Genomic DNA, 27355 nt, shown 5'->3' on the forward strand with positions numbered 1-27355 from the left:
ATCCAAGCTATGGTTTTTCCAGTAGCGATGTATGGAAGTGAGAGCTGGACCATAAAGAAGGCTGACCACCGAAGAATTGATGCTTTTGAAATGTGGTGCTGGAGGAGGCTCTTGAGAGTCCCCTGCACTGCAAAGAGAACAAACCTATCCATTCTGAAGGAAATCAACCCTGATTGCTCACTGGAAGGACAGATCCTGAAGCTGAGGCTCCAAGACTTTGGGCATTTCATGAGAAGAAAACACTCCCTTGAAAAGACCCTGATGTTGGGAAAATTTGAAGGCAAGAGGAGAAGGGGATGACAGAGGATGATGGTTGGACAGTGTCATTGAAGCTACCAACATGAATGTGACCCAACTCTGGGAGGCAGTGGAAGACAGGAGGGCCTGGTGTGCTCTGGTCCATGGGGTCACGAAGAGTCAGACATGACTAAACAACATTTATAAAGCTTATTAAGTACATTGAAATCCTGGATTTGTTTCCTCGAAAGTAAACCACCCTCAGAAAAGCAGCTATATATAGGAGTGCAGACTTTACACATTTTATAAACTTCATAAAGTGTATACACACATTTCACTTATTTGCTGATAGCATGATTTGTCAGAGAGATAAGTAAAGCAAATTAAGTGTGGACTCCCACTAGAAGCTAAAATAACCAAACAAAGGGTTTTGTACTATGGTGGCATCATGAGAAGATAAGCTCACTGGAAAAGGCAGCAATGCAGGAAAAAGTGCAATGCAGTAGGAAAAGAGAAAGAATGCATATGAGATGAATTGACTCAATAAAGAAAGCCACAGTCTTTGTTTGTAAGACATTTTGTTTGGTGTTGCAGTCAAGGCAAGACCAGGAGCAGAAAGACAGGGATTCAGATTTGGGAATAAAGTATGATACTCTTGCTTGCTTTGGGGTTAGAAATAGAGAAATGTGATTGCTACGCACTTCAGACTTCTGCTGTTCTCAGCAGAAACTGGAGATTAACTCCAGAAGCTTCCTTTTTTCATGGTTTAATGAAAGAGTCAGTTCTCTCTTTGTGCGTCTCTCTCTCTCTCTCTCTCTCTCTCACACACACACACACACACACACACACACACACACACACACACACACACACACACACACACACACACAACCCTTCCTCCCTCAATGTTCAACAAATAGTTCTTCAGTTCAGTATGTCCATTTCTTCTCATTACATTTAAACAAGCTGATGAATCCTCCCTTCTTTTCCGTCTTAATTCAAGCCTTCCGTCCTGCTTGCCTCTGTTCCTTTTTTCAGTTTTGAATCAGTCTCTCTCTCTCTCATACACACTCCCTCCCTCCCTCTCTCGGTTTTCTACATACATTTAAACAAGATGATGAATCCACCCGTCCCTCTTTCGCACCTTCCCACCTTAATAGAGGCTTTCCCTCGTCCTGCCAGCAGTCACCTCTGGGCAGAAGTAGTCATTCACAAGCCAGATTGACTGCCCTGGGCTGTTCTACAGCAGTAAACAATAAAACAACCTTATGTCCAATCTCTAAAAGAACGGATTTACAAGTGCCGTAAGCAAAGAAGGTAGGAGGGAGAGGTGGCTTACAGTTTGAGGTTCGGCTGCAGGGGAGTGGGGTGGAGGTAGCACGCTGGTCATTACCCCGAGGATTTTAATTTTATTCCATTTGGGGTAATTTACCCCTGTTCCTGACCACTGTTCTAGATAAGTCATTGTTGTATTTACATCAGGGAGCAGAAGGTGGTGCCAAGATTCTGTAACAGCAGTGGATAGTGTTGGCACATCCAAGGGCCAGTTTTCTGTCCCTATTATCCTCTAGGGGGCCTCCCAGACCTCCAAATATGTGAAAGTGACACGAAAGCCACTTCTGGTTTCGAAACACTGCAACTTCTTGCATTAACTATTAATTGTGGCTCAACACACACATACACTGACAAAAAACACAATGCATGCCCATTTATTGTTCTCACTTTTAATATTGTGTTTTTAATGATGTAAGCCACCATGAGTCCTTTTTTAGGAGAAATGTGGGATAAAAATATTTTAAATAAATAAATACATACATAAATGTATTGATTACAGCAGCAAAGTAAGGTGCCACAGTATAGGGCACCAGATACAGGCCTCGGGTGATGCACTTGTCAGCCGATGAGACCTCCCTCCCATGTTCAAGACCACTGAAGACACCCACTGCCATCTTGGGAGGACCAAGACATCCCACTTAAGCTGGGCATGTGCCTGCTAGCCTCCACTCCAAGACTCCTAACTGTGATCCACAACTTGGAAAAGGGGAAGGTCCACCTGCCTCTATCCCCGTGACAGGATTCAGTCCCATGCAACCAACCATCCTAATAATAATAAATACATTCCCCAAGAACGCTGCAATGAAGATTATTTGTTGACAGTTAAAACCAAGGTGTAGACAATGGCTTGATGTTACTAACAAAGTGCATATATCCCTGTTACCTTTCAAGAAACTGTTTATCCCCAATTCATCAAAGAAAGGAATGGAAGAATGAGTGCAATCTGAAATCAGAGTGAGTAGCAGATATATTCCCCAACTAGACCAAAGTGAAAACTTCCTCATTACTGTCCATCTCCAGGAAACACCACCTACTGGCCAACCAGTTTTCCAATTTTGGCATTAGCAGAAAATATGGCAATACCACCATAGTGACTGCTAGGAAGCTGCCAGGCCACCACTGAAGCCATGGATAGATTGGCTTCATGACCACTGGTCACTGGACCTCACTCTGGGCTCTTAGTGAATCAGGGAGGGGCTTTTATTTTCTTTATCTTTTCTTTTTGCCTTGGTGGGGAGGGGGGCAGGGATTTATTTATTTATTTATTTATTTATTTGTAACTTGGGAAAGGATGGATCAAATAGGATGGGTCAAATTTGCTTCTGTGTCTCAGAGAACTAAGTGTCTTGAGAAAATGGATATCTATATTTTTAAGTGTACGGTGTTTCCTTACCTTTAAGGATGTTGTGCTACTTCCTCCATAGATTACTCTTAAATGATTGTGACTTCCTAGACTTGCAGAAGGAGGGGATCTTGGCTGTCACTATGCTGCTGACTAAAATACTCCATTTTGCCTCTTGACTTATTCTGTAATGGCTAGTGACTTACTTTTGTGATAAACGGATGATAGGATTCCAGACTGGATAATGGATGAAATGGCCATGATGTGGCATGGCCATAATCGGGGTATAATGTGACCAATGAGACGAAATGCCAAACTTAGCCTGAGGAGAGAAGAGAATCTGAAGTAAGAATAGAAAGACTAGACATTCCAAATGTACACCCACCAGCTAACTTTGATTTTTATCATTTATTTATTATGTAGAATAGTCAAAATCCTATTGTGTAACTATGTGGCCACAATTGATTTTGCACCCACAACAGCTATGATAGCGCTGATGTGGAAATGCTATCCACAAAGTTGCCAGTACATTTACTTCTAGGTAAAGATAGAATGTATAGGATTGCACTTTAGGCTAAATCCAGTGCTCTGCTAGCGGAACTTTCCTGCTCTTCTTTCAATCTTGTAGTTTTTTGCATTCTTCAAAAACCAGCCAATTTCTTCAAAATTGTCTGCCTTCCTTCCACAGTCATCTGGGTATGTATTTGATCAGGTTGATCACATTGTCCCATTTTACATTTGTTACAAACACACACAGAAAAAAATGAAATGTTTAATGTTGTGCTCAGCGACCTAATGTGACAACATTTGATAGTCTGAAATTACAAGGGGAGAGTTTCTGTTCCCCTGCTATGCATTGGTATTTGTTTTAGCAGCATCTGAAGTTTAAAGCAGGGGGAAACTCACAGTAGTTGAAATAGTTTCCATAATTCAAAATAATTCAGTTTCAGTTTCCCTGTAACATAATTACTTTCATTTCTGATATACAGCATGTGGATACAATCTAACATGAAAAATATGTTATTAACAAACTCATTAACTGACCTTGATTGAAGATTTAGCATCTGAAAAACAATTTGAGAAACCATTATTTTCCAGTAACTAGATGTGTTCAAGCAAACATATATTAAATTGTATTGATTCTTGAGTTCTGAACAATAACTAAAGCTAAAAACATTTTAACAAAAATTGGAAACAACTTTACAGTTACCTATTTTTTGCTCCATAAGACGCACCTTTCCATAAGACGCACCAATTTTTTAGGAGAAGAAAACAGGAAAATATAATCTGTTTTCTTCGCTCCATAAGATGCACAGACTTTCCACCCCCCTGTTTTGTGGGAAAAAAGTGGGTCTTATGGTGCGAAAAATACGGTAGCTTTTTGCCATTGGTCTTTTTCTGGCCATTACAAACAAACATTAATTGTTCTAAAAATGCATCTGGTAGGGCTACTGTAAGATACAGGAAGCTGGACTAGATAGGCCCTTGGCCTGATCCAACAGGACATTTCTTACGTTCTTATGATTCATGTTTTGTGTGTGGTGTCCTTCTCTTGGCTGTATCTGAGAGAGAGGTGAGACCCACCTAGCACCAACTGGCATTTGGTGTGTCTCCTTCCCTAGGAATGATCTCCTTGAGGACTCAGTTGACTCAGTTTCAACAAAAGGAGAGATGAGACAGTTAATGCCTCTCCATCTGCTCATCTAGGACCAGCTATAGTTTGGTTGTTTCTCTCCCAGAACTACACCACCTGCTACTTATGTAAATAATTCGTACCCTGTGAAAAAGCTGGTACCTAAATGTGCTTGCTATTGTCTTCTTTTTCATTTCCTTCTTTTCTTTTGCCCCATATCTCAGCTGTTATTAGGAAACATAAATCACCGTGACTGCTCTGGTGGCAAAAAGGATCAACATTTGAAATATAAATCCTTTTTTGGAATACAGCTTCCAGTTTTCCCTGGCCACTGTAGCTGAGCCCTGAAAAGTATCCCCCCACAACACACACCAATCCTCTGGAAAAGATGGTATGTACATGAGGTAATTTAACTGGCTAAATAGAATATTAGCATTCTTTCACATTTTCCAAGATAATTTCTGATGAGACAAGATGGTTCTGCTAAGAATTCTGAAGTGGTGATGAAGTTTCTAAACTAGATGGATGGCTCAGTGGAGCCACAAGTTGGCAGTTCGATTACCCACTGTGCCTCATGGGAGAAGAGCCAGCTACAGTCCCAGAATGCCTCAGAAGAAAGGAATGGTGAATCATTTCTGCATTCTCTATCTAGGAAACCCTGAAAAGAGTTGCCATAAAGCAGAATTGGTTTGATGGCACACAACTTTTAATTCAGAATCTAAGATACTCGTGGCAGGCATATGCTTTTCCCACTAGTTGCTTTATAAAGTATAATGTACTCTGATGGTACTGTGGAACTATTACTTTTCCACCACAGCTGCTACTAGAAAGTTGTAAAGCAAAACTAAATATCCCCAACAATATTTGCACAGTATTGAAACCTGATATTAGTAACAAGATCTTGGAAAAGTTAACTTCAGCTCACCAGGTTTGTTCTGGTGAGTCTTTTCAGTGGCTACCTGTTTTGTACAGTTGGTGGGCAGGACTATACATGCAAAGGCATTCTCATATTATTTGTCACATTTCCATGGGTTAAATGAGGCTGGAATCCATTTTCATGGTTTCCTGCCTCCCGCCTTTGCACCCCTGGCAAATGTACTCCAGACACGAGCTCCATGTGGAGAGGGAGGGGCACTGGCAAAGATTAACTTTCTTTCTGCGGCCTCTGGAAGCCTTTAAAGTTTCACTGTGTTCAGGAAATACTCCCACCAAAGCAAAAGATACTGGAGTCAATTATTTGGATCCAGAGTTAAGGCAGAAATAGATGAGACACCCAGTTCACAATTTCAAGGGGATAAAACAATTCTTCCAAGTACATAGTACTTCAAAGCTTTTGTTATCACAAAATCAAATAGATTCTGTGCTCATTTACTGATGACCAGTTACAAAACAAAAATAAGATAATTTGCAATTCCCAGAGGCATGACAGAAACATTGTGTCAGAAGAAGAAGAAAAAACAATAAGGAAGAATTGCCATTTTAAAGTGAAATCTCCCTGATTTCCATAGGCCTACTGTAACTGTGACTCAGTTTGGATTTAGCCTCATGTCTGAACGCTGATATATAATTAGGTCCCTTGCATTTCCATTCTCCAACTTACAGATTCATGTGTCAAGGAAGACAGTGGTGTATCAACTGCCTGGTGTGTATGTCTCAATGTGGTCGAAAAACACATTGGGCAAAATCCTGTTATTTAGTAAGTCACACTTGAGTAGGGCAATTGAATCAATGGCAGTTTAGTGAGCATTTCCATTAGTTCTAACTGACTTTCTCTGCTAAAGTAAGTGACATCTAGAGTAGGCCCATTTGAATCTATGGAATTTATGGAGGAGGTGATGTGCAAAATCCCCACTGACTCAATGTGATTGACTACACTAGGCAACAGGATTTTGGCCATTATTTAATCTGCTGTGAAAAAGTGGTTTTCATTTTGTTGGATAGAGCAAAAACTATTCTAAGGGGTCCTTGCTTAAGAAGATTTGAAAATCAAACCACAGTGCTTACCTAATAAGGAGTAACAGTTTGCCAGACAAAGTATCTCAAAGAGGATTGTTATCTTCATGGTTAACGGGGGGCAGTTTCTTTGTTCTCCAAGGATCCAGCCAGTGACCGTTCTGCCCAAGAACATACTGAGAGCAATCACTTATAGCACTTCATATCTATAGTATCAATCACATGATGTAATATCAATCAGTGAGCTTGAACAATGGCTTACGTTGTTTTGTCCGGGGCAGACGTAAGGGAGCCCAAATGCTAATATGTTTCAAAGCGAATAATTTAACAATAGGGTTTTTTTTAAAGTACACGTAGAACTACAATTATATTATTAACAACCATTGTATATCATGTAAAGCCTATGCTTTACATAGTATTTCTCTGCTTTAAAAGTTTTTTTAAAAAAATTCTGCAAACCTTATGGTTTTCCCATTTCTGTATGTCTTCTCTGTCCTTGTCCATGTGGGCAGTGCTGTTTTAGTTACATAAGACTCTTTTCTTATAAAGAATTTGTGTATATTCAATTATATATATTATATATAATTATATATATAAATCTGCTGCTTTAAAACCAAAGTTATATATATATATATATAAATCTGCTGCTTTAAAACCAAAGTTAAGGCTATCTTATGTTGGCTCACATGTCTTTAAGCCAGAAAACTAGAAGCTAAAAGATGCTAAAACTAGAAGCTAAAAGAAAACTAGATGCTATAAGATACATATCCAGTCACCAGGAATGTCACAATTTGTCCTTGCTTACAAGTTACCCTCAATGCACCCATACTTTGCCTTAGTCTTTCAGGTCTAGATCCAGATGGGAGGATGGAATAGCTGGGATCAGCAATTAAGCCTCACCTTGTCCTTCTCCAGTATTGCCTTGTGAAGCATCAAAGTCATATTATATTGATGGGGTGGCCTTCTGTGTGTTGAGCCACACCTGTCTATTGCTTACATCAGTGGCTGTCAACAATGGGTTCAAACAATGGGATGGGAAACCTTTTTATCAAACTCTTTGCTGTCATTGTGTTCTTGGTGGCGTGGTCCTGCAATGTGACTTAATTATGTAAACCTGGATTTGGAAGTGTGGCAAGAAAGCTAATTACAAGTAAAAGTTCATTTTCTTTCACACAAATAGTGATAAGAAAGTTTAGAGGACTGCTTTGTTAACCCATTAATAATTCAGAATCAATTAACCAGATGAAGTGAATCATTGGTTACAAGTATCTGAGTAAACTAAAATAGCAACGAGGAATAAGTGGAAAAGATCACAGTACGTACTGTATGGTACCTGATGAAGATCTCTGATGAATTAGTGCCACTATTATTTTCAATGAGAGTCAACAAGATGAACTCTCAGCCACTTGGAAGCTTGCTGCTGTTATGGAACAATCATGCTCTATAGCATGGTCTTAAGCCTTGGTCTTAGAACATGACCTGCTGAAACTGAAATGAGCAAATACCCCAGTGGAGCCATGATGACGGTGACATTTTAGAGCACTATATTGTTCCAGCAATGCAGTGGCAGAAAATATTGGCATTGTGTTAGAAGGAGAGGAAAGCGTGTGGCATGTGTACATTTTGTGAAGCCACATTTAATGTCAAAGAAGGAGCTGGCCAAGGAGTTTGACTGGAAATAGCAGTGAAGCAAAAGGACAAGTAGAAGGATGTCCAGTGAGACCTCTTGGCTATGTCTGAGACCTTCCTGATACAGTGAAAAGTGGATACTTCCACCTTGTTCTGACCTCAGTGGTGCAGTATATCTTACACCAGTGGTTCCCAGATGTTCTTGTACTGCAGTTTCTCAAAGTTTTAGTCCAAAAACATCTGAGGACCCAAAGTTGGGAACCACTGCCTTGTACCATTAAACAAAACAGGGGGTAAAAGTCCTCCAAACCATTCCTTAGGTGGCACATTGGCATGAGATGTGATTCGACAAGGAATATATCTTGAGGACTAGCGGATGGCATTGAGTAGTAGTGGAAGATAGTGATGACTATCACTTGCTCAGATGTTCTTTGTTTTCTTAATTTTAGAGCATGATTACTCTCTCTAATGTGAACATACATTTATATAGTAGAAGTACTAATTGATTCTAGGAGAAGACAGTTCAAGATATAGTGGGAGGTGATTTATTCTGTTTTACTGTTCCAAGAGAAATTCTTCTGTACTAAAAGTATGCAGAATTTGTTTTAACTCCATTCTCAATTTCCTTCCTAAACCTTGTTTTGTTTTTGTTTTTTTCTGCATAAAATACATGGCAAGTCAAATTATAAAGTAAGATCTCAGGATTTTTGTTTATACTATGCATTTAATTTTCATATATATAAATATAAGTAAGTTTGGGGAATCTCAGTTTTTAATGTGTTAGATCTAAGGAAAAAAATTGGGATAAATATGCAGAATATGCTCACTTGTTGAAATACTCTTCCTTTTTTACACTCTATCTCTATCGGAGCAGATCTTAGCAACATGATATTGTGCACACTCACTCCTTCATTTTGAAGCTAGCATTTTGCCAGTAGTCCTATTACTAACTAATTGCCTGGTTCTTAGAACCAGATGGCATTTTTCAAGCATAGTGATCCAAGGAATTTAAGCCTATCCTAATGTCAGATGAATTGAGCTTCATACACAAGCAAGGATAAAAATAGTCCTTTCCTGAAATGATTCATTGTCAAAGTACCATATGAAGTTTGTAATGATAAGACAAAAACAAAACAAACAAACAAAAATTAATTCAATTTGCTTTATTCTCTCAGCAAATCAAGACATCTGCATTATACTTGAAAATGAAGATACAGACATCTTCAGAACATCATAATAATATTGGTCTTCTGATTAACATCATTTCTTTCTGCTTGGGACTAAATCTTTCTTCATTTGTCCTTGGAAACTGAAAAGAAAAGAAAGATAGCATTATCCTGTCTCTGAGAATAGGCCACAGGAAAGCAGTCTGATCCTCCAACCTATACTTTGTATTAGAAGAGCCTCCACTTTCCAATGCTGACTCTCCATATTTGCTTAAGGCATCCCGCTTTGTAGAAAATCCTGCCATTCTATTACATCTGAAGTAAAAATGTAAGCCACATTTCTACTCTGTAGGATCCACACTAGCCATCCAAGCTAACTGCAAATCATGATTTCTATGGGATAGTGCAAGCCAGAGTTTGGATGTAGAGCAGGAAACTATGGTTTGTCAGAAATCAAAAATTCACAAGTTGACCTTTGTCACGTTGTGAGGGAAGGATATAAGGGAATGCAGGAGAGAGAGGTCTGTTCTCACTTGTCAAAATCAAAATTTGGAGGAAAAGAAACAGTACTTGTAAACCAAGCACAGTACTAAAGAAGTTGAAATGAAAGGCAGCAATTATACAGTGGAGAAAGCAGGGAAACCTACTCAATTCATATGCTTTAAAGCAAATATTGTGCATGATATAATTTTCACTTAGACAAAATGTAGGTTACAATGGAGTTGATGTTCCTCCTTTTTTGTTCCTTTAAATGTGTTGAACTAAAAATGCAGCCTTTGCTGCTGATGAGGGTATGATATCTAATTTCCACATCTAGTTTGAATGCTCTAACATTATGGTGGCCACATATCTTCTTTTACAAATGACAGTCTTCCATTTGAAACACCATCAAAAGACAACTCTGCTTTTGAAGATATCCTCTGTTGGAAGGCATGTCCAGATCAAGTCTGGTTTAAAGGCAAATACCATAAGAAAGTAGACCAGGGCTTTGTTTGTGCATGTATAGTTATCACCAGGATAGATAGAAGACTCAGCAAACAAACAGATCACCTGGTGATGGGATTCTCAGCTCCCATGAGATGATTACTAATTGTGACTAAATGACACATAAAGGCAAGAATCTTATTTCTTATACCTAAATTCAGTGGCATGTATCTCAACAGCAAATTGGCACTTGTTAACTGGTTGGTACTTATCTTTCTTGTCACACATCAGTTGTGTGAGTTGGTGTATCATGAGAAATACAATATTCACTGCCCAGAATTCTGCTGTCGGACTTATGATAAAATTAATACAATTCTAGCCAATCATTTCTAATTTTGTATTTATATCTATACATTAGCACACATTTTTTATGCAAATCACTGGTGTTTTGTTGTTGTTCTCCCTTTTGGTAATATACTTCCTCTTTGTCAGAGGCCGCTTTATCAAACATTGAAGGGCTACAGATACATGCACCCTACAAAAACCTACAGTTCAATAAGTTGTGGAGAATTTTAAAATTGTTTGTTTCTCTCATAGCAAACTAAGTGACTGATAAGGCAAGAGAAAAGGCTGAAACAAAGATGTGGGAATGCATTGAGTGGAGAGAGGCCTTTGGCCTCATTTCGAAAAGCTACCTGCAAAGAGTCAGTTGCGCTTCTAGCTCTTTGGGTGAGGGAAGGAAGAAGAGAGAGAGGGAGAGAGAAATGGGGCCCTTACCCACTGTTGATTCTGGACTGAACCTATCCTGATTGGCCCAAGCATGATCCCCTGAGGGCATGCAGTATTCAGCAAAAATATTTTCCTACCGCTGTCACATTACCTTTATAAATTTAGAGCTGAGAGACAGTTTATTAGGTATGACTTTGCAATGAGAACTATATGGTATGCACATACCTCTCTTCCAGGTTTCTTCATTATCAAAATATTCTTTCCTTAGTCAGCTTCTCCCTGCTTTTTAGTCTGAATAGATAAATTAAGTAGTGAATACTTTTATACTTTTTTAATACTTTTATTGGATTTTTACCCTCCCCCCTAGACAAAGTCTACTCAGGGCGGCTTACATACATAAAACATAGCAAAACAACATCCTAAAAACATTTAAAACATCAAAATTTTTAACTATTATATAAATCCTTGCCAAGATGGAGTGATTAAAAGAAAAAGTAAAGGTCAGTTTCATTGACTGGAGCGAAGGCCTGCCTGAAAAGCCATGTTTTTAAATGGATTTTAAAAACACCCAGCGAGGGTGCCAAACGAATGTCTGTCAGGAGGCTGTTCCAGAGCCAAGAGGCCACTGCCGAGAAGGCCCGGCTTCTTGTTCTTTCTTTCCGGGCCTCTCTCAGCGTTAGGCCCCTCAGCCATCCCTGCTGGCTATGTCAGGTGATTCGGGTAGAGTAAACAGATATACACTGTTAGTTTCCCTATCATGTCTGTTGAAGGGAACAGATTCCAAGGAAGCTTGTTTCATAATAAATGATAATTGTTTTTCAAGTGCCTCAAAATCTTTTGTTGCGTTCACTGTAGCTATTTCACTTTGGGCACATATACCCCAGCATGCTTTATGTAAAGACTGACTCCACTTGGTTGGACAACCATTCTGGAGAACCCATTAAAGTAATTAAAGTCAAGTAATTAAAGTAATATGAATTCAAGGGGACCAAGACACAACCCCTCTTGGAGTTGCAGGATCAGTCCAAAGGTGGCGAAGAGGCTGAACATCACCCTGCCACTTCCTTTATTGGAACCTTAAGAATTGCCCTGGAATGGGAGAATCAAGGGTGGGAGAAATTGCTTGCTTCAGGAACTAAGAAGTCTTTATGGTCTCTCTCCCCCCTCCCCAACTTGGTACTTCTGAGGAATTCTGGGTTATATTAATGTCTAACTGCCACAGAGGTATAGCTATTTTTGGCTCTGGCTTAGACATGGTTGATAAATACTGTAACATCAACTGAATAATGCATGATATTATTAAATTAAAAGCTTGCAGTCTCCTTATTTTAGATCCTGAGGCCCCTTTTGCCCTGAGAAAACCTTGGATAAGGGTTGGAAACTTTTACCCACAAAAATAGCTGGCCAATCTCTACAGTGTTCTAGTGGTGATTTTTACCAAATGAAGGTTCTCCGCATACAAGGCTTCCAAATGCTTCCCTAGAGCAAAAGGGGAACCTTAAGGAGACCAAAGTCTGTAATGTAGCTTTCTGCACAAAGACCTGAGACCTGTAATAAGAAAGGTTGTGCATAAAACATGCAATTATATGAGAACTGGATTTACCTTTTGATCACATTCCCCTTTATGAATGATGGTTAATTTGCCTCCCTTTTCCCTGGGGGGAAAAATAAAGAAAGGAAGGTTTAATTTAAAGAGTCCAGAGATATGAACACAGCATTCACTCCTCACATGTGATGTTATTTCCACTGTAGCATCTTAAGGTGTATCAACATCTTACTTCAGACTGCCTTTTTACAAGTCTCTTTCATATAAGAAGGGACGTGGGTTAAACTGCAGAAGCCTCTGTGCTGCAAGGTCAGAAGACCAGCAGTCATAAGATCGAATCCACATGATGGACTGAGCTCCTGTTGCTTGTCTCAGCTCCAGCCAACCTAGCAGTTCGAAAGCATGTAAAAATGTGAGCAGATAAATAGGTACCACCGTGGTGGAAAGGCAACGGTGTTCCATGTCCAGTCACGCTGGCCACGTGACCACGGAAACTGTTTACAGACAAAAACACTGGCTTGGAAATGGGGATCAGCACCACCCCCTAGAGTTAGACACGACTGGACTAAATGTCAAGGGGAACCTTTATCTTTACCTTCATATAAGAAGATGCAAGATGTAAATATGATATATTATGTGAAATAGATGAATAATGTGCTGTACTTTTGCCACCAGTTGTAGATAATGCTTCATTTCTCCATGTAGGTCTACACAAGCGTACTCACCTTTTAGCAGCACAGAAAACACACATGTTGCTATATGCCAGGGGGGAAATGGAATCTGATAAGCCACAATTTGCTCAAGATTTTCATTTTTCTCTCTCTTTAAAGGCACTGTTAGGTCATATGCCCACCTTTTGGCAGCACAAAAAGCACACTCATTTGGGTACGTCACTCCATCACTGCCACAGACTGGAGCATGCTCAAGTGTGCAAGCGACAAGCTTTCCATCAGATGGCTCTGGGTATTTACTGCATTCATCCTGAAAAGAAAAGTATAGACTGGTTCCTAAAATGTCCACCCACCAACTTGGGGAAAAAAGTCATCCGTCATGTTGCAAATTAACTTTCCTTTATTTTGTGATTGGCTGCTGGGATGTAAAAACAGTCTTTATTTGCAGACTTATTTGCTTTGGCAGGGAGCTTTGAAGGTTTGGTGTGTCTAGGAAAAATAGCTGGAAAGACCCATTACCCTGAATGTGTAATTTGGTCTTGATTTACCTAAAAGTGTTGTTTACATGAGAAGCTTACACCCAACTGCTGCTCCCTGTAAAGCTGGGTACAGATATACATGCCCCCCATTAGCTTAAAGCTGCTTCACTCCACACCACCTCGCACCCATGGGGTTCTCCTATATTTTATCCAATCTTTGCATGAGGATCCAGGGCCTCGGCTAAGAACAATTATGTCTCTAACAAAGAATGATATAAGTAGTGGATTTACCTTTTTCTTGCATTCACCTCGGTGTTTTATTTTGATGTTCTTTCCACTTTCCCTGGGGGAGAAATGTGATAAATTAATGCATTTTAAAAGTGTACAATAGGTTTGCAATGCATGTTTTCACCTTATCATTTGTTGGGCAGACTGAACATCCAGCATCTGATGCATTGTTTTAAATCTTTAAAATAAGGTTGGATTTATGAGCAGTAAAAGATACCCCAATAAATCTTTTTGGTGATATGCCCAGTTTTTGACAGTACAGAAAATATACTTGTTGCTATCTGCCAGGGGGGAAATGGAATATGATAGGTCACAATTTGCTTGAGATTTTCTTTCTTTCTCTCTCTCTCTTTAAACACACTGTTAGGTCATATGCCCACCTTTTAGCAACACAAAATGCACACTCATTTGGGTATGTCACTCCATCGCTGCCACAGACTGGAGCAAGCTCATATGTGCAAGGGGTAGGCTTTCCATCAGATGGCTCTGGGTATTTACTGCATTCATCCTGAAAAGAAAAGTATAGAATGGTTCCTAAAATGGCCACCCATCAACCTGGGGGGAAAAGTCATATTGAGAGTGAGAAAAATACATTTAAAAAACCTACATTTTAAACTAAATTCAAGAGGCATCCATTGTGTTATGCAAGTACCTCCCAATTCCAATTCCTAGAAAGCCAAAGGATAAAGAAAAATAGCTATTTCCTCCCAAGACAATTTCATGAGGGTTTTTTTCCTTCCAAAATTTAAAACATCTCTATACTCTTTTGTAGGTGCTGGACACTAACAAATGTCAACATTGATGATGGAGGTGTTTCAGGAACTCTTTGAGGGTCTGTTTGGATTTTCTAGAATATACCTAGAAAATCTACCAAGCTGCCACATGAGCCATCCTAACATACCAGTCTCATTTGGTTTCACAAGCTAAGCAGTACTGGATCTTACTGCTACTCAGGGAGGAAACAAGCAGGAAATACTAGGGAGCTCTTGGAAGAACTGGGAGAGAATCCAGCCTCAACCTTAAAGACCCATTATCGCCAGTCCAAATTGACAATTGGTCTTCATGGACCTATCATCAGACTCAGGAGAAGACTGCATTGTGTGTTCCTACATATGTGAAGGTAAAGGTAAAGGTTCCCCTTGACAATTTTTGTCCAGTCGTGTTCGACTCTAGGAGGCGGTGCTCATCCCCGTTTCCAAGCCATAGAGCCACCGTTTGTCCGAAGACAATCTTTCCGTGGTCACATGGCCAGTGCGACTTAGACACAGAACGTTGTTACCTTCCCACTGAGGTGGTCCCTATTTATCTACTTGCATTTGCATGCTTTTGAACCGCTAGGTTGGCGGGAGCTGGGACAAAGCAATGGGAGCTCACTCCGTTGCGTGGATTCGATCTTACGACTGCTTGGTCTTCTGACCCTGCAGCACAGGCTTCTGTGGTTTAGCCCACAGCGCCACCACGTCCCTTTCCTACATATGTAGGAACTGTTACATAAGTTTTGCAGTGGCCCTTCTTTATATCAGAATTGTGAGATGTCAGTTGGTAACTGTCATAGAGTCTTGTGTGCTATTAACCGAAACAGAAGGTACTGCCTGAATTCATTATACCTCAATTTTCTGTCACACATTACTGTATTAGACCTGCTGTCTTAGACGGCAGGTACATGAATGTCCCTAAGCATCTAAGGCTATGTATTAGCGGAGCAGGTGAGATAGAGGATGGTGTCCACCATTTATTCAACTGTTAGCTCCATCAAAACCCCAGAGAAAAGTTCCTGGGTAACATTTTGGCTGCCCTACAGGAGGAAAACCCTCAAATAAAGGTGGTCAGGTTATTTTGCACTGTGACCCATATGTTACATACAAAAACGGTACTGTTTGCAAAAGTGGCCAAAAACATTTGTGCTAATTTCCTGAGAACCATTATGATCAATTATGTGGGAGACTCCCAGATACGAAGGGTCTCTTATTATGTGATTTTATCATGATTTTACTTGATCATATTTGTATTTTAAACAATTGTGATGGCTTTTAGCCAATACAATAAACTTGAACTTGAACTTAGTTCACATTATTAGACCCTTGTGAAAAATGTTTGTGTGCTTGTATATTCTTAAAATACAGTATATGATGTTCATAATAGGTCTGTGCAGTGGATTGAGACAAATCCCAGATCTGAAGTGGATTGGCCTGGTTCCAACTGATTTATAAAAGGTTTAGATCAAAGCATGATGGGCAGATTCGGTTCCAGTATGAAATGAAAAACATTTAGAAATGAATTTCAAGAGGACAGCTTGAATCAGATGGGAAACAATTTCCTCTCGGCTTTCCATTCTGAAGGAAATCAACCCTGAGTGCTCACTGGAAGGACAGATCCTGAAGCTGAGGCTCCAATACTTTGGCCATCTCATGAGAAGAGAAGACTCCCTGGAAAAGACCCTGATGTTGGGAAAGTGTGAAGGCAAGAGGAGAAGCGGACGACAGAGGACGAGATGGATAGACAGTGTCATTGAAGCTACCAACATGAATTTGACCAAACTCTGGGAGGCAGTGGAAGACAGGAGGGCCTGGCGTGCTCAGGTCCAAGGGGTCATGAAGTTAACAACTAAATAACAACAATACATGCCAGCCCCAGTAATGAGCTCTCTGAAATTTGGCAGGTTTACTCTTAGTGTATGATTTGGTCATGATTTCTCTAGAAGTGCTGTTCACAGGAGATGCTTTCACCCAAATGGAGCCTTCGCTGAAACGCCATACACAGTTCCCTAATCTCCCAGGTGTATGGTCGCTGCTTCACTCTGTCCCACCTCATCTCCATGGAGCCTCCTATATTTTATGCTGTTCTTGTGATTTTTTTTTCTAGCCCATTTTGGAATCTGCCCAAAATCCTATTGCAGCTTCAGGAAGAGCAACAGACCTCTTCCACTACACAAGTTAAAATATGCTGCCCCCAGGGTGGAAAGAGCCTAGGGCTGTAAAGCATTTTGATGCCATGAAAATTCAAGTGTACTGGTGCAATTTCTACAAATTCTGATTCCTGCTTTCCTTTTAAAGGTAGATGGAATTGTTGTGAGACCAGACTTACTTATAGTAATGCACCTTTCTGCATGAAGACCAGGGATTTGCATGGTAAAAAGTTTCATTTTGTTTTTCTTTCTTTTGCAGAATGTCTCTATCCTTTTTGTCTGTTTCACCCACCAGTCCTTCTGTTAAACATGTGAGCACCTCTTTAGGGTTTTTTTGTTTGCTTGCTTTTTCCCATTTATTTTTTCTGGTTCTAGTAGACCAAGAGCCTTTAAAAAAAAAACCCTTTAAAACTATTTGAAAGAAACGGGAACAAGACAATAGAGACCATTCCATGAAAAAGCAGGCAAGAGTTCTCTGAAAAATAATCCAAAAGAGCAGGAAGAAGGTAAAAGAGAATCAATCTACCCCCAAAGCAGGTACATGAAAAAGAATAAACTTCCTCAGAATCTCAGGCCTATGCAAGCAGGCACCCACACAGCCTAATGACACAGCTGCATGAAGTCTACCTCTTAAATCCACAAACTTCAGCAGAAGGAAATAAATAAATGAAACAGACCCCCACTCCCAAATCTACCAAAATATACACTCTTAATGAATACATAGTATATTAACCTAATAACAATTGTTTTAAAAATGTATGAAAAAAGGAAAACACCATCCATAGGCAAGAAAATAAAGAAAAACAACAATCAAAACCCCCGCCAACCCAAGGTGACTAGAATATGGGAAAAATTATCCTCATCCACCACCTGATGTCTTCCTTCTCTTCTCCTTTTGGGGTAAATCAAAACAGCAGAGAGACAGCAAAAATAATCCCATAGGAGATATCCCTCATACCATAGTGAAACGAAGGAAAAAGAAAGCACCCATAGAGGCAAAGGGAAGCAGCACAAGATGAAAAGAGACAGGCGCTCACACATCCACAGTTAATGGGAGTGAAACAGACAAAGGCCAGCCCCACTCAGTTCTAACCAATCTGGGCCCTTTTATAGCTTCAAACTTCCCAGTCCTAAGTCCTGGACATTCTGATTGGCTTCTGATAGCAGCCCACACATTGTTATTGGATGAAATATTTCTCTGGCATTTTTACAGATGCTAGGAAAAAGGAAAGAGGGAAAACAAAAAAAAGACACAAACTTTGTTAAAACCAATCATTAGTTTTTAAGAAGTTTTTTTTGGGGGGGGGAATCAATGAAATACTATGAAAGTGCAAAAATAAGCCTCTTTCATGGGCTTTTCTTTTGCTACAAAGCACAAATTCCACGACTAAACAAGTCTTTAGGCCTGTAGTAAGAAAGGTTGCATCTACATGCAGGGAATTATATCAGAAATGGGGGTTTTACCTTTGGCTTACATTCCCCTTTATGTTTGATGGTCAACTTGCCACCCTTTTCCCTGAAAAAAACGAAAATAAAAAGAGTTTCATTTCAAGAGACTAAGGAATATGAACTTAACACTCAGTCTTCAACTCTTATGGACATTTTAATTACAGCACATAAAGATATATCAACTCATTACTGCAGGGTGCCTTCTTAAGAGGAGGCAGGATGTACAAGTGATAAATTATTTGAAATAAATGAATTGTGTGCTTTACTTTAGCCAACAGCTGTCGGCAATGGTGCTTGAGTACCATCATTTCCATATGTAAGTCATATGCTCACTCACTTTTTGGCACAACAGAAAAGACATTTGTTGTTGTATGTTACTCCATCGCTGCCACAGACTGGTTTATACTCCTTTGTGCATGCCTGTGGGTCAGTGTATTGACTACACTCATCCTGTTGAATCAAAGAAAGGCATCACTCAAAACACAAACTGCATCTCTTTTCACTGTTTCAAAGAATGTGTGCCTCTGAGTGCACATCATCTTTGTGAATGGGACAGACGGTTGCACAATTACCTTTTCCTTGCATTTGCCTTCATGAGCTATACGAATGTTTTTCCCTGTCTCCCTTGAAAGATGAGGAGAAGATAAAATTATGATAACTTTCGAATCAGCACATTTTACAGCATCATGATAGAAACACAAATGTTCTGCTCTCAATACACACAAATGGGACTGCATTGGTGTATACAGTGGTTCCCATTGCAAAGGCTGAAATGGTGTTAAGTGCCCCCCCCCCACAATGTACCTCCAAGGTCAGGGACCTTCCAGTATAATGTTTCATAAGAGGAGAGGAATCAGCTTTGAGGAAAATTTGGCCAAACCCCTGTATTTGTCAAATTATTTCATGCAGGCCTCCTTGGTATTCTCACATCGATATTCTTCCCATGTAAATTAATTGACAGTACATGAAGTGCAAATTTTCCGAAACATTCTTAGTGACTGTATTGTTGCCAACAAGTACTGTGAATAGTCCACTTACTGTCTTGCTAAACAAAGCAGGCATATATTGTCGTATGTCACACCATTAGTACCACAGACTGGTCTGTATTCCTTTGTGCAGCCTGCTATAGGTTTGGGGAAATTGCTGCATTCATCCTGAAATTAAATTGAGGTTGGAAGAAAAAACAATTGAGTGAAGAATAAGCATTGTGCTTCATTCCTTCCATGGTTATATTAATTACTTTGGCAAGTGTGATGCTTTATCACAAGATGTTCCATGATATAGTTTTAGTTCAATATAGTTGCTAATGGGGAAAATTTAAGAAAATGAAAAGATATATAAAAGCCAGAATGACAAGCAGGGATATCTATATCTATATCTATATCTAACTACCTGTATCGTATAAATGCAGGGGAGGGGTGGTGGTGTGTGTGTGTGTGTGTGTGTGTGTGTGTGTATGTATGTATGTATGTATGTATGTGTACACACACACACACACACACACACACACACACACACACACACACACCACCCCTCCCCTGAAATTTTATATAAACACCACCCCTCCCCTGCAGTTATGGGGTTCCCCACTATCATCACCTCCATTTTGTAAATGCTTGCCACAGAATGACTTGTACTTCATTAATTAGCCAATATATTGTTTGGAACCCTGTCCATCCCAGTGTACTGTAATATTATGGCATCACAAATGTGTTGAGCATTCCACTGCGGCAAAAAGGATTGCTTATGTCAACTGCACAGTCACTTGGACATGTTCTCTTTTGATCGATTGTGCATTGTGAGGGTGGATGTGCTTTGTGGATAGCCATTCCACCTCAGCAGGATCAGAGCTACTGAGGGTGTAATTTTGAATTATGCCTGTTTAACAACTTCTGTTGCTGTTAAGTAGTCAACAATCCTTAACAGCTGTCTAAAAGTGAAGGCCAGATGGCACAAGACTTTCCACAATACATGACACAATATATATAAGATGGATCCTCATTCCACTTGTATGAAAAGGAATGTATTGTGTTACTCTACACTTTTGTTGTGCTTAGTGAATTTTTTTCATTGTTTTCTTTGTATTGCCTGATAGTTGTAATGATAAAGAAATGAAGTCAAAGACAATTGCCAATTAATCCTTAATTAAATCATGATGGTATGTTTGCACTCGTATAAAGAAATACTGCTAAGTTTAGGAATACCAGTTGTTTTCAGAGATTTTTAAAAAGTACATTTCTGCTTAGTTCTGGGCTCACAGAACCAGAACATTTAATTTACGGAAAACCGCAAATTAAGATGTATCTTATTGCACACCCTATATTCTATATGCTACACTACTTAAGACGATGAGACAGGAGGTGGTACAGAGTTTACTTAATTTATTTACTGAACTCCTCAGTCCAGTGAAATAAGGAGGCTCCATCTAATTTAGTTATATTGTAACAGATTGTGTACATGTGATATTATTATTGCTACCTTATGCTACTTTTCATTGTATTTATGTATTATAGCTACATTTGGATATCACTGGTCAGTGACCGTAATAAAGATCATCATCATCACCAGCACTACCACCACCACCACCACCACCATCAACATCATCACACACTGGAAAATTATTATATACCTCTAGACTACCCAAATAGTTTGTCCTTTTCTGGTTCTAGAAATTCACTGCAGATGATTAAGGAAACCATTGGAATAATATTGTCAGGTATAATGAGTAGCAAATTACATCTTCCAAAAACTTGCACTGGTATAATTTTTCACAAAGGTATTGTACCAGATAGAAAACCAAATAGCTCGTATTAACCAGTTGTTGGTTTATGTACTACAACTAATGTAACCTCACACAATGTAACTTACACCTAACCACACCCAGAGCTACAAGTATGAGGTCTGTTCCAGTGTTAGGAATCCATGTATACTAAAAGTAGACAGAAGCTCTTGCCCTACCCGATTCATTTGTGGTTTTTCGGAATCGAAGTTAAGATCTCCTGCTATCCCCGAACACTCTCCACATGACTTGAGACTGTGACTTTCCAGGGTCCTGACTCACACCGAGAGCACTCACACTCAGTGGGTGCTCTCCTTCACAATTGTCACCTTTTGTCATGTTGGAAGGCAACAATACCAAAAAGAAAAGGGTCAGGGTCACAGCATTGCCCTTTACCCATGGCAAGTAAGTGAACATGAATTTCTAACACCTGATTAGACCTATGGACTCTTAATTTATGCCCCAGACCCACGTTGATCAACTCATTAGGTAAGAGCCAATATCCAAAACATTTGTGACATAGTTCTGAGTGCAAGTTCCTTGTTTTAATGGTTCTAACCAACATCATTTGGGGAGACAATTCTCTTCTGCTCTATTCAATCTCAGCTGAAAGTACAAGATAAACAATATATTTATATTTTATCCAATCTTTGCATGAGAAGCCAGGGCCTCAGCTAAGAACAATTATGTCTCTAACAAAGAATGATATAAGTAGTGGATTTACCTTTTTCTTACATTCACCTGGGTGTTTTATTTTGATGTTCTTTCCACTTTCCCTGGGGGAGAAATGTGATAAATGAATGCATTTTAAAAGTATAAAATAGGTTTGCAATGGGGGTTTTCACCTTATCATTTGTTGGACAGACTGAACATCCAGCTTCTGCTGCATTGTTTTAAATCTTTAAAATAAGGTTGGATTTATGAGCAGTAAAAGATAAATTTATTTATGAGCAGTAAAAGATAAACCAATAAATCCTTTTGGTGATATACCCAGTTTTTGGCGGTACAGAAAAGATACTTGTTGCTATCTGCCAGGGGGGAAATGGAATCTGATAGGCCACAATTTGCTTGAGATTTTCTTTCTCTCTCTCTCTTTTAAAGGCACTGTTAGGTCATATGCCCACCTTTTGGCAACACAAAATGCACACTCATTTGGGTATGTCACTCCATCGCTGCCACAGAGTGGAGCAAGCTCATATGTGCAAGGGGTAGGCTTTCCATCAGATGGCTCTGGGTATTTACTGCATTCATCCTGAAAAGAAAAGTATAGAATGGTTCCTAAAATGACCACCCATCAACCTGGGGAAAAAAAGTCATGTTGAGAGTGAAAAAAATGCATTTCAAAAACCTACATATTAAACTAAATTCAAGAGGTATTCATTGTGTTATGTGAGTACCTCCCAATTCAAATTCCAAGAAAGCAAAGGGAAAAAGAAAAATAGCTATTTCCTCCCAAGACAATTGCATGAGTTTTTTCCCCAGAAATTTATAACATCTCTATACCCTTTTGTAGGTGCTGGACACTAACAAATGTCAAAATGGATGATGGAGATGTTTCAGGAACTCTTTGAATCTATATTCCTAGAAAATCTCCCAAGCTGCCACATGAGCCATCCTAACATACCAGTCTTGTTTGGTTTCACAAGCTAAGCAGGACTGGACCTTACTGCTACTCGGGTAGGAACCCAGCAGGAAATACTAGGGATCTCTTGGAAGAACTGGGAGAGAATCCTGCCTCAACTTTAGAGACCCATTACTGCCAGTCCAAGTTGACAACTGGCCTCCACAGACCTATCATCAGACTCATGATAAGACAGCATCTTGTGTTCCAAAGTATACAGGAACTGCTACGTTAATTTTGCAGTGGCCCTTCCTTATATATGAATTGTGAGTTGTTTGATAGCCTTGTAGAGTCTTGTATGCTATTAACTTAAATGGAAAGGCCTACTTGACTTCATTAAATATAAAAATTAGCCATCTGAGATTTGGCAGGTTTACTTTCTTCTTTCCATGATTTATTATGTCTCCAAATTTCTTGGACATCGGTATAATACCAAATAAGTTAAAGCCATTTTGGTTTTCTCATTCAAGTCAATGAGAGGCTTATGAATTGATTCAGCCTCTGGGACACAAATCACTCTGGACTGAATTTGTTCACATTCCACAACCTCAAATTGGATTTCAGATCAGCCCAAATTAATTATCATAGCAAGACATGCCTCAATTTGCTACAGAACACACAGAACTAATTGTGAATATATGAAGGCCCAACTCAGCAATCCCAGCACATACTTGGCTAATTAAACAGATTCAATTTGTGAGAATGGCATGATAAAATTTTAAGCTGAGATTATTTGTTAATATTTTAAGGTCAGGATTATGAAAAGTAAGATAGGTACCGGTTTTTTGCATTTTCCTTCATGTTTTACATGGATGTCCTTGCCTGTTTCCCTGAAAAGAGACAATTTCAGACCAAGTGAAAAGGAACTAATTACAATGACATATTTAGTTGAAACACATTTTGGACATATTGCTATTTGTAGCAACAATAGCCTTGACTGACTATGGTAATGACAGAAACACTGCTGTGATGCTTTTCTTACCTCCTCGCGGCACAGAGCTCACACAGATTGGCATACGTCACACCATTGGTGCCACAGACAGGCTTGTATTCAGCTGTGCATGCAGAAGGTTTGCCTTTTTCTTGAACAGGAAACTGACCACATTCATCCTGCCCAGAAAATTAGATAAGATTTTTCACTGATAAATAGAGGACTGTTGATTTGTTTCTAAAATGTATTTTACTATGACTGTTCCTGCTGAAAAAAACACCATGAAAATCTTGATTGACTTAATTATGGAAAATTTTGTGTTGCCTAACCTTCCCTCCTTCCTTTGCCATGAAGTGCTCACCTGGTCAGTGAGTGGTCAGCCCCAAAAACTAGTACATGCTGCTTTTTTTCCTTTAAGCATTTTAGACTTAAGATACAACATTTCAAATACCGAATGTCCCCAGAATGAAAATTTGCCAGGCCCATTTTCCTCATGCTGCTCTTTATGATGAAGAAAAATCTATCCCTGTGCCTTTGGACAGTCAGAGTGTCTTGCACTTCTGATCAGTGACATATCCAGCAACAGTTACCTGGAGTATTGTAATGAAATGATTATGCTTTATAACTTTTTTTTACTTATATGTAAATAGGCTGCACTCAAGTGGAGGCTCACAAGAGGACAGAGAGTGACTAGGTCCACAGAATGAAAAGAAAATTCTGGACAGTTTGCCAGGTATTTTAGTCTGTCCAAGGCTCCAGGTGCGTAGTTGTCTAACAACCATCAGTAATAGAAAACCTACTCATAGAAATCCTAGTGACAAGAATCACAACAGTCCCCAAGCATCATTTTGATGAATTCCAGAAGACATGACATATGTTCATTTCAAAGTGAACCCAGTGAAGGCAATTCCCTTCCTAGGCACTGTTGGTGGCTCCAGTTCCTCCTCATGAACTGCTCACTTCTTTACCAACATAGCAGACGAAGAAGCAAAGAAGGAACAGTTACAAAGAGCTGCAGGCACTGCCCAGACATCCATGAGAAATATGCCAAGAAGCAAGCATTATGGCTGCTGCTTCCTCACTTATCCTCTTTCTCAGGTTGAGGCCACATTCAATCACTGCCCAGAGAGAGGGAACAGAGGACCAAACAGGTAGTGTCAGTGGCTTCTAAACACCATCCCTACCTTCCCACACATCAGAAGTGATGCTGTACTCCATGTCTAGGGTGGCCAATTAGATCAGGACTAAGGCCTTCAGATCAGGTTCTGGCAAAGCAGGGGGAAATAAACAGAAAACTGGTTGCATCCCAGAGCAATGCCAGGATGAGGAGGGATTCCTCACCAGGCAAAAGCATGTATCATTTGCCTGATAGTAGGGATAGGGGCTGAATCCAGCTCCCTGCTTCTCTTTCCTGCTTTCTCAAGAGATTATAGATGCTAACACCAATGATTTGGTCAGTATTACATGTAGCAGTATGGGATCAGGAACCACACATATGAATGGAATGATGTCTTTTTGGCACTTTCTTTGGTCCACTTTCTGTCCCACTTCTGCATCAGTTTGCAAATTCCTTCTGCCCAAATGAAAATTCACACATTTTGTTTAATGCATATCTGAGCATCCATGTGTATCTTCTGTTCAATTTTTTTCTATTGTACAATTTTTTTCCATGCAGTTATCTCTGTCCCACATGTCTCTACATGTCATTTTTGACTGAAGCAGTGCACTGCAAAATGTGGAAGCATGTGCAAATAAATGGATTATTGTGTTCTAGTTGGTTTATCAGTTTAGGAATTGTAAATTAGCAGCCAGCCATCACCTGGACCCGGGGCAGATTATGGTGAGGTCAGGGGACACAAATTTACCACACACACTCCAACCTACTGAACTTGTCCATTTTTGGTTAGGAATAGTATGCACATTGAAGTACCTGCCTAAATTGGGTTAATACCTTCCTGTTTGAGTTGTGAAGCAAAACAATAAACAATATTTTGCACTAACCTCATGTGATTTTCCAATGGCAACACCTGGAATAAAAAATATAGTTTATATTACTTTTTTTTGTATAGAAATGGTAGTTACGGCCATTGCTACAAGGAAGTGTACCAACAGGGAGGCTTTGCTCTCCTCTCATTTCTTATTGAAGAAGTCTTCCCCATAAAAAGGTAAATTGGGCACTTGCACTGGAAGTTTTAAAAGTCTTTAGACTCTGCTGTTACACACCTTCCAACAAAACCTCAAAGGACTGCTGTCTATGCCCCCGATTTCACCTGTACGAGAAAATATTTGAATGGAATCTAACCCTCAGTATGCAAGCAAAGGCTACTTACCGAAGCAGGAAAGGGCCAAAAAACTGAGAAATGTGAAGATCTGCATTGTCTTCCAGGTGGAGAAGTACACGAGGACTACATCTGACACTTCTCAAAGTTCTGGTTTTTATCCATTCCAGGAGACAGGTCCATCACGATAAGGTTATCTCGTAAGTAAAGGCCAACCTTCCGGTCAGATGCTGAGAATAGATAACCGAGTCTTGTCCCAGTGGAAACTGGAATGGTGACTAGAGTGTGTTTGTTTTTAGAGTAATTTTTGGCCTTTTAGCTCTTTGCACATCCATCATACTTGCAACTGGATGACATTTTTCATGTCAGCCACACTTGCAAACAGATTATGTTTCTCCTTGAGCAATTGTGAGCAGTGATGTGTCCTAACTTCATGGTCATGAAATTTTTGAGAATGGGTTAGGAAACTGAGATCCCACCTAAGCTGAAAGCTTGTAATGTTCTATTGAAATTCCCTGAATAAATATTCAGTGGAGGAAGGGTTCCCCCTCTTCCCATTCTATTCCATTTTTTAAAGAAGTACTATAGTTCATAGTGAGTCTTCATTTAAAAAAAATTCTTTTCACAAAAATAGCTAAATCCCTGAAAAAAATGGAAAGGTACTGTAAATGGGTTCACTTTTTGGGGGTGGCGGTTCCTCATCCAGGTCGGGAAGAAGGAGAGGAGTTGTTTTCTTCACTTTAACAACTTCAGGTTTATTAACAATTAACGGCTCGACATTATTAGAAAAAGGATCCAAGAAACTCAACTCAGGCAACAAGCCAAAACTGTCCATCTCCGAACTGGTCTTCTCCCCAGCGGAACTCATAGGGGTGCAGGACCAAACCTCTCCGTGTCGGTCAGACTCCGTAGAGGGGCACTCCGCAGATGGTTCCACAGCATGGGTGCCTTGCCCAGTCTCCTTCCAAAGGAGGGGTCTTATATGCCGCCCACCGGGTCGGATCACACCCCGTCCCCTACCTTGGTTCCTGGGGAACACTACTACCGACCACTCCAGTGGTTCTATGTGTAACTCATCCTTCCTCTTAGGAATGGGATCAGAAAGCAGACCTCCCACTTGCAGGTGGGGAAAATCTCTCAGTAATTCTTGTGTTTTTACCCTCTCATACTCGTGTAACTTCTCCAGCTCTCTCTTTCTCTTCCATAACTCTATTTCTACCCCAAAGTGGCGTTCGCTGCTGTCATTTATTTCCTCCTGCCAAACAGACAGTTCTTGCCCTCCATCTATCATGTCCTTTCCCTCCTCTACCAAACTTACTTCGAACTTCCCGCCTTCCCGCGCTCTTGCATTTGTTGCCGCGCTTTGTTTTCCCCCTTGCTTTTCTCTGCTTCGTGCTACACCCTCCTCCACGGTAACGCTCTCTTTGCCAGGGGACGGCACACTCTCTGCCAGCACTCC

At 39.9% G+C, this 27355-nt stretch overlaps 1 protein-coding gene across 2 annotated transcripts; it reads right to left on the minus strand.

Annotated features, from left to right (window-relative positions):
• Positions 1 to 2820: 2820 nt before the first annotated feature.
• Positions 2821 to 27355, minus strand: LOC110072309 (ovomucoid). 2 transcript variants are annotated; one of them, XM_078385812.1, is made up of 16 exons: positions 25948 to 27355; positions 25619 to 25644; positions 23669 to 23796; positions 23465 to 23516; positions 22190 to 22317; positions 21790 to 21841; positions 19325 to 19440; positions 18859 to 18910; positions 18624 to 18736; positions 18302 to 18353; positions 14313 to 14440; positions 13936 to 13987; positions 13348 to 13475; positions 12552 to 12603; positions 11174 to 11239; positions 2821 to 9438 (listed from the first exon to the last, which is right to left on the minus strand). In XM_078385812.1, exons 1-15 carry the CDS (start codon positions 25991 to 25993, stop codon positions 11213 to 11215), a joined length of 1152 nt encoding a protein of 383 aa, XP_078241938.1. In that variant the 5' UTR covers positions 25994 to 27355; the 3' UTR covers positions 2821 to 9438; positions 11174 to 11212. The 2 variants fall into 2 exon arrangements, with proteins under 2 accessions (XP_078241938.1, XP_072844992.2); XM_072988891.2 differs by lacking the exons at positions 13936 to 13987; positions 14313 to 14440.

This window comes from Pogona vitticeps, chromosome 2, assembly GCF_051106095.1.
Source record: "Pogona vitticeps strain Pit_001003342236 chromosome 2, PviZW2.1, whole genome shotgun sequence".
Taxonomy (NCBI): domain Eukaryota; kingdom Metazoa; phylum Chordata; class Lepidosauria; order Squamata; family Agamidae; genus Pogona; species Pogona vitticeps.

Coding starts and splice junctions, on each gene's coding strand:
- LOC110072309 (XM_078385812.1), bottom strand. CDS start 25,993: ATGCAGATCTTCACATTTCTCAGTTTTTTGGCCCTTTCCTGCTTCG. Junction 18,911..19,324: donor CTGCTTTGTTTAGCAAGACA/GTAAGTGGACTA, acceptor TCATCTTTCAAG/GGAGACAGGGAAAAACATTC. Junction 18,737..18,858: donor AAGGCAAATGCAAGGAAAAG/GTAATTGTGCAA, acceptor TTGATTCAACAG/GATGAGTGTAGTCAATACAC.